This window comes from Opisthorchis viverrini, assembly GCF_000715545.1.
Source record: "Opisthorchis viverrini unplaced genomic scaffold opera_v5_18, whole genome shotgun sequence".
Classification (NCBI taxonomy): domain Eukaryota; kingdom Metazoa; phylum Platyhelminthes; class Trematoda; order Opisthorchiida; family Opisthorchiidae; genus Opisthorchis; species Opisthorchis viverrini.
The window spans coordinates 476,917-484,285 of record NW_008751674.1 but is presented as its reverse complement, the minus strand read 5'-3'; the positions used below and the strand labels follow the sequence as shown (position 1 = coordinate 484,285).

At 44.7% G+C, this 7,369-nt stretch overlaps 1 protein-coding gene across 1 annotated transcript in view; it reads left to right on the top strand.

Annotated features, from left to right (window-relative positions):
* The window catches only part of T265_12824 (hypothetical protein), a gene marked incomplete at both ends in the record, with an annotated part of 14,130 nt that overhangs the window by 770 nt on the left and 5,991 nt on the right, over positions 1-7,369 (top strand). Inside the window, 4 exons of the mRNA XM_009165785.1 lie at positions 1,924-2,029; positions 2,626-2,925; positions 4,729-5,335; positions 6,495-6,946. Of these exons, the coding sequence (XP_009164049.1) occupies positions 2,714-2,925; positions 4,729-5,335; positions 6,495-6,946 (1,271 nt within the window). The remainder of the gene's footprint in view (positions 1-1,923; positions 2,030-2,625; positions 2,926-4,728; positions 5,336-6,494; positions 6,947-7,369) is intronic.

Genomic DNA, 7,369 nt, shown 5'->3' with positions numbered 1-7,369 from the left:
TATTTCATCGTTCTTCACCGTGAAAGTATAAAAACACGGGGGGGGGGCATCTTTCAATCCTTTCAACTCTGACATTCTTCCAGTGTGTATACGGCATGCAAACCGTTGAAGACACAAACACAAGGTTATTACCAAGCTTATCACTTCTATTCGGTGCCAGTCGAAAACCCAAGTGTTGTTTTGAAATTTTCGTTCAATAAACTTTGCTTCAAGCTGAGGGCTACCTCAATGTAAAGCTAGCTCACTGATTTTCCCTTCCAGAGACAAGCGACTGACTGATTTGTTTGGTACTCCAGCAAACACGTGATGATTTACTTGTCATCACTATACATTCCATGGTTTTGTCGTATCCGACGCATATCATTCTGTCACCAGTGAATTAAAGGTTTTCGCCCAGTACGGAAATGTGAATCTTAGTAAGGAATAAAAATCTGCCTCTCCTCACACTCCTGTCACTGGAGGGTTCGGTAAACTCACTGTCACCGAGTATGTAAAAGTGCGTATTCCCTGCACCTGGTGTGCATATACACTGAATGTTTATTCATCATCCCAATCAGTAACAGTTGTGCGTCAATGGTAAATGAGAGGTTTTTGCCCTGCCGTATACATACGTAAGATTTCGTCGGTCTTGTTGCCAAATCGGGTCGCTGGAAACCGTCGAAAACCGGTAGTAGCATGAAAGGCACAAACGGTCTCCAGTGATTTCGGTTTTGCGTCACATCTAACACTGTTAATGTGCTTACCTAAGAAGTATGTTTCTAGGCGCTTATTATCTCAGCTATTCATTTTACTGCCTTTAAAGTATGACATTTACTGAGGGAAAACCCGAGTATAGACCTTGTCTAACGTCCAATGGACTACCGCTCAAGATAACTGTGGTTCAACCGTGTGTGAAACATTTGAACACCCTGTAACACATTAAAACTGTAAGTAGTTACGACTGGATTATAGTAGACAACTAAAATCGTCAACATCCCCACGTGACTGCCCATGATGATCTAACCAGGTGAGAGGAAGGTAAATAGGTGAGATCCACTGTGCTTATGAAGGAAAACTATGTTTGTGAACTGTCCGAAGGTGCAGCAAAGCGTTGTACTTCCATGACGTGAATGGAAACGATCTGATTTCTGTTCACCTATACCAAGAATTTATGAGGATTTCAGCTGGAGGGCTTATTTCTGTTTCCTGTGCTATCCACTCGTGTGCAGTCTTCTAGTGTGATGTTGCTGCTGTTTCCTTCTTATTTCCCCTATACTCGATTTCTACTGACTTCCGTTTTGTTTCATTTCTTCTAACCAAGTTGATTTCAGTCTACAGCACGTTCGCTTTTGGTCACTCACCAAACAGGAGGCGATATTTTGTCAACGTTGTGTCTAATTTGTCCTCGTAGATTAACACTTGTCGCAATTCTAACCTCATGACTTGACGCTGACAGTTTCTCCCCTTTAATCTATCAGTTGAACGGGTGGCGATTAGTATGGAAATTTCAACTGTCTAAGTGCAACGCAGGTTAACTCCCATGGTCATTCAGCTGATATGTCATCCGCTCAGCAACATCAAGGTTCGCTTGCGGTCTTCTTTGTTCTTACTTTCTTTTTTGTGCATTACATGTTCGTTGTCACGATCCTGCGTGCAGAAATACTGAAGTGGGAAGGGTGTGTGAAAGTTCGCTTCGCTTGGGGTGGCTGGGCGCCGAAAGGTTTTTACAGCTGAACGATTCATTGTTTTTATTATCGTGGTTCCGAATGGACATACCGTGGTCATTCAGCGCTCTGTCCAAGCGGAGGAATCATTATTTTGTAAAATACCTCTATTTCTAATTGTTAAACCGATCTGGTTGCTTTCGTTTTTGCGCTCATTTCATATTTTTATCTTATCCTCCATTAATGTCGTTTTGCTTTGTGCGATTTTTGTTTTCGATAGCAATATTGTCCCGATTGCCAGCCTACTTTCACGCAACGTCTGTTGGGTGTCTGGTCACCACATGTTCGAAGTGCAATCATTGTGATGCTGACAGGAAAATCTTTACGTACGTTGTTGCAGTCCATCAATCTCATTATATTTCTCTGTTTTTTTTACAAAAGGCTTCTGTTCTTTCGTTTGACCACTGACTGTGGAATAGAATCTTCCTTTCTCGCCAGATCCGCCGTCGCTTGACATTGCCTGTTTAGTGATACAGTTGTCGGTTATGTACGTGCTGAAAGACTGATTACAAGTTTGGGTGTCTATATAGTGATCTCGAGGGTCAAGATACATCAATTAACACGAGGACAGCTCGTGAACGCGGTCTTGGACTGGTGTGGACTTTTGGGATTGAGTAAACGCCAGTTCTCAAAACATTCCGAACACTCTGGAATCGACGCATCGTGTCCTGTTTGCTTCAAAGCCTTTCTGCAATCACCTTGAATGTAGCCAAGTTGTATACTATAAATCAGCTGAAATGAAAATTTTCTTATGGTTGTGGGAGTTATAAGTCCTATAGGATCCGAGTGTACAGCGCGGCTCGTTTCTCTGGTGGTAATCTGAGAACATAAGCGTAAATAGCCTCTTATATGCCACTTATTACTCTTATGTGCACGTGGTATTCTCTTCTTAAACGATCGAATATTCTTGGTTTACCCGCAGATCTCTGCACAATGCCCCGAACACAGCGCTTTGGATAGCGTTTCAATGGGACGATTTACCGGCACTACGACGTTATTCATTGGCGCGAATGTTGGACAGCCTTGAGAGTACGGTACAACCTTCTACCTCATATTCACCCAATTGGACCACGTCCAAACTGATTCACCTTGAGCACGATTGGTTGAAGATCACGTTCGGTGCACCACTAGCTATGCTTGTCGAACACTTCACACACTCTCCGTTACGTGTCAATCTGCCTCTCCCCAGTGACGTGTCCTCAGATCCCCAAAACGACTCGAGGTGGGTTCTGCAGATCGAAACATGCATCATCATCATCTCCATTTAGTCCCATGTAATCTTTAACAGCTTACTTCCGATGAAGGCCCTCATTTTTGGCGGTGTGGAAATTTGTGGACCTGAGCTCTCAATCGAACTGTCAAATATGAGACTAGTTGGGTTGTCGAATTCCCACGTACGCACATACCGGCTCATACTGTTTGGATCTCACATTCGGGGCTGTCTCCTCAATTCTTACATTCTATTTCAATCTGTCTGATGCTAATAATCTTACCATTCATGTTAGCATCTTGCTAGTCCATGACGGCAAATTATTGATTAACGCTTGCACGTGGAATGCCTCTACCGTCTATGAGATATCAATTTTGTCACTTCTTGCGATTATTTTGAGACTTCGCAGCTTGTGTGAAAAAAGCCGCGCCCATGATTCTTCCAGCCAAGCTTCGTTCAAATGCCCATGAATTCGTGTGTCCATTTTACATATCCACAACAGTAACATGCAAGCTGCATCAACACAAAATCTTGGCGTTCGGTTGGAATTGGAAATAACGTACTAGGCTGACCTTTGTGCTTTACTCAACTTCACGATGACTATTTACCACTGGAGGTGGGATCTGCTCGTATAAGATACCCGATTTTCCTAAGTTGTGAATGTCAGTCAGCAGCCACATATATCCCCAACGTAGGTCATTCAGTTTGGCCCAGTCTTTCAACCATACTTGAGTTTACTTTGGTTCGAGCCGCCAAAATTTTCGGTGTTGGTGGTACAAGATGGCAAGGCAGATTAATTGAGGTTCATGAAGCAAGACAACAAGGATAAGCGCCGTTGACTCTGGAAATTTACGCCGCGGGTGATGACGTCTAGCCATTGGTGAGGTGGGCACTCCGCATCGTGGACACATGAAGAAGCACGATTTAGAGTACTCCTTGTGGACTTCCACGGGTGTTGGAATATATGGAATCGAGAGGTTCGATAGAGTGTTTTGGCACTTTTGGCTGAGTACACCAACCCTGAGGTTGCCGAGAACTCTTCGAGACCTCACTGCTGTTTTCACGCCTTTTGGGGTCCATAAGATAGACTTAACCCCCGGGTTTCCATGAGCCTTATGTTGTTCTTCAACACGCAGTTTTACGCAACTGAGGAACTGCACCCATTTGCACAGTACACCCGTGTTAACGAGAGATTCAAAATGAAGCTGATGAGAACATGGCGATTACGCTACTGATTACTCCCAGGAAGGATAAAACCGGTCGTGAGCGTTCGAATGGTTTTCAGGGGTCTTATAAGTCTTTGGTTTAACCAGAAGACATACTGTGATATCTCGAATGAAGCGTCCTTCGTTCACTCATTCGCATATTCAGTTGAAGAACATCATAAGCGGGAGTCTTTCGTTAACGCCAATGTAATTTGCAGATAGATTTATCCCGACAGCCCTTAACGGATGGACAGATTCCCAGAGCAACATGGTCTACTGAGTCTAGTCTTGCTTTTAGATCTAAGAGTACGACAATGGTTGGTAGCCTTCTGTGGATTTCTGGCGGTTAAAGATGACTTACTAACCTTTCATTTGTGTTGCATATACAACCAATCCTTAGCTATCAATTTTTCGTTGACGCTCGCGTCAAACCAGTCTTCTGCTGTTGATGCTGGTTCTCACGAAATCCTGGTGGATTTCTGCGGAACAGTTATGTGTGATAGCTAAAGTTTATGTGGGTGTACGACAGTACTCGGTCGTGTCCTTGATCTTTGTCCATCAACTAGAAAAAACATTTGCTCTCCATTAGTCTTCTTTCTACTCACCACAGGTTACCGCCTCTCAAATACATTCTGGGATATCTCCGGTCTCTTGGCAATCGCGTACTTTCGGCAAGCTATACTGGCACGCTGGTGCGTTTTCATTTGGCCCACAACGGACGTACTCTTCGTCTACGAGGCATGTTGCCACGACACCCGATCCGCGACGAGCTGCTCACAATAGACAACCAATTGCTGTCCTTGACCGTCGCTGTCAAGTACACGCGTGACCTCTCAGTGCATCGTCATGTCGTTAGTGCTGGGTGCCAGAGTACAGACGCCGGGCTGATTTTATTAGGTGCGGTGCAGCTTCTCTTGTTGGTGCTTAGCTTGCTGGCTCCGTTACATCTACCTCATGGGACAGCGGTGCATACGTCATCCACTTCAATGGCACTTCATCATTTGGGAACTCTGGACTGGATTGCTAGTGAAACCGACTGTACAAAGGTTCCCACACTTGGATGGTTCTACGTGAACAGTTCAGAAACGGACAATTCCTCTGTCGTGACACAACCCCCTCCAGTTATTTTATCCGTATTGGAATTGCTGCACAGCATATCTTCCTCTGAGACGAAATCCACCGGATGTTGGTTCACAGTTGTAGATCGGTGGATTGAAGTGAGTTGTTTTTGGTGTCATCATCTCTTTGAGCAGCCCTGATTTTTGAGTTGCGGAACCACTAGTAGTTACCGCACGGCCAGTGGTTTATCAATAAGGACGTAAGTACATGCTTACTAAGAGCACCACATTTGAGGTTAAAATTTCAACACACTCTTACTCACAACGCACTGATGATGTCACCATGGTTGGTGATGAAACGTTTGCAACCAAGTGGTCCAGATCAGCGGACAAACTAACGGCCGTCACTACAACTGGAGCTGTCGGAGCTTTCTAAGGAAACAAACCTCTTTAAATAGAAGCAGACACATTTCCATGTCTGGCCTCAAAAGCCCTTCCTCTGGACTGGGAACCGTCTTATATTCCCTATTGATCCGACCAGTATAAGATTTTTTTCAACCTTAGTTGTTTAGCCATATTTCGGCCACGGTCAGTTATGCACCAGGGCGGAATCAAGCTTTCAGTATGCTTTTTATTAGCGCCCTACCTTTTGCATGGAAGAACGGCGGTGAGCTCATACAAATAGTTGACGTGACTGCTTCAGCTGACCGATCAGCTGAGCTGCAGCTGATCCATATACGCCGGCAGCTTTCATCCGAAGAACCCAGTGTGTATGGCACCCCAGCCAGCGCAATACCGAGACGGTGGTCATAGTGGGATGATGCCAGAGGGCCATCTACCGCCAGATTCGTGAGACAAACCGGACTGACAACTTGATGACAGATGTCATCGGCTTTTCTAATGTGCAACACCAAATATAAACGTAATCCAAGGTGTTCCATAACAGCTTGTGCTTTTCCTATTTGGAGTTTACTAGTCCGTGTCAACAACCCTTACTGAAACTAATTATGTGACAAGGTGAAGTCCCGTCGGAAAGGGGTCTGACCTCATGCAGCATGCTGGTCGGAAATTACTTTGTTCGTTAAAACGCCATAACGCAATTAAAGTAGCTTTGTTATTTTTCGCCATCCAGTCACCCATGTGCGTCTCTCTGCTGTTCCTTAGCGCGCGGTGCCCTGATTTTTTGATGGATTATCCTGTCGAGATTGTGCACTTGTTTTTGGACCTTTAGTATTTGGGTTGAGGTAGTCGTTCCAAAATCAGGCAAGTTGCCTCTCCCTTACGTCTCCTCTCTCTTTCTCGCCTACAATACCTACAGTACTTCACGTGTGAACTTGTTCGGCTGCTGGTTTGGACAGAAAGCGGTGAACCTGCAGGTCTGAAAATCAATCTTCATCTGGCACGACTGTTGTGTCGCTTCTTTCTCTACCACATACTTGCATGGCGAATCTATAGCTCCTTCCTGATTCACTTAGCCGCATGGACTATTGGCCTGTTGCAACAGCTTACTAGCGTGGACACTTTGGGCACACTGTTCTACGCAAACCTACACACTTCCACCTGTCTCCTGCTCAGCACTGTCTACTTGGTCTCGTCAAGGTCTTTTTTAATAAGTGATGCCATGACTTCCATGTTTTCCACTACCTCTGTTCTGTTGACCTACGTCTCCTCGGTACTCCGCCTCACCTTCGCTCTTTTTGGATGCCTTCTCCTCGATCTGATCAATTTGACCACAATTCACCTTACTACCTTCTATATCTATACTGTACGGTAAGTATCACGAACTGTTTCTGCTCTTGCCCAAATTCTTTTTCGTGTTGAATAGCTTTGTTTGTTTTTTAGTTCCTACTGCTTGGAACCAACTAGTGTTATTTATACTCTCCCCATTTGGGACGATCGCTTCTGTCGAGACCACCTTCATTTGCGCGACAAATGTCGGATCCCATGTTGTCGACAGCTTTGAAAGCGTCCTTAGACAAAATACGGTTTTCCGTAGGTTGGTCAAAAATGTACCACTCTCTACAGTTCAGTTTGGTAGGCAGTGTACCTGAATCAGTGGGGAGTACAAAGTCTGGTTACCGGATTATAAAAGCCCAAGAGTTCAGTTTGGCAGTGTACCTGAATCAGTGGGAAGTACAAAGTCTGGTTACCGGATTATAAAAGCCCAAGTCACTCGCAATTTTCGTCCGTCCT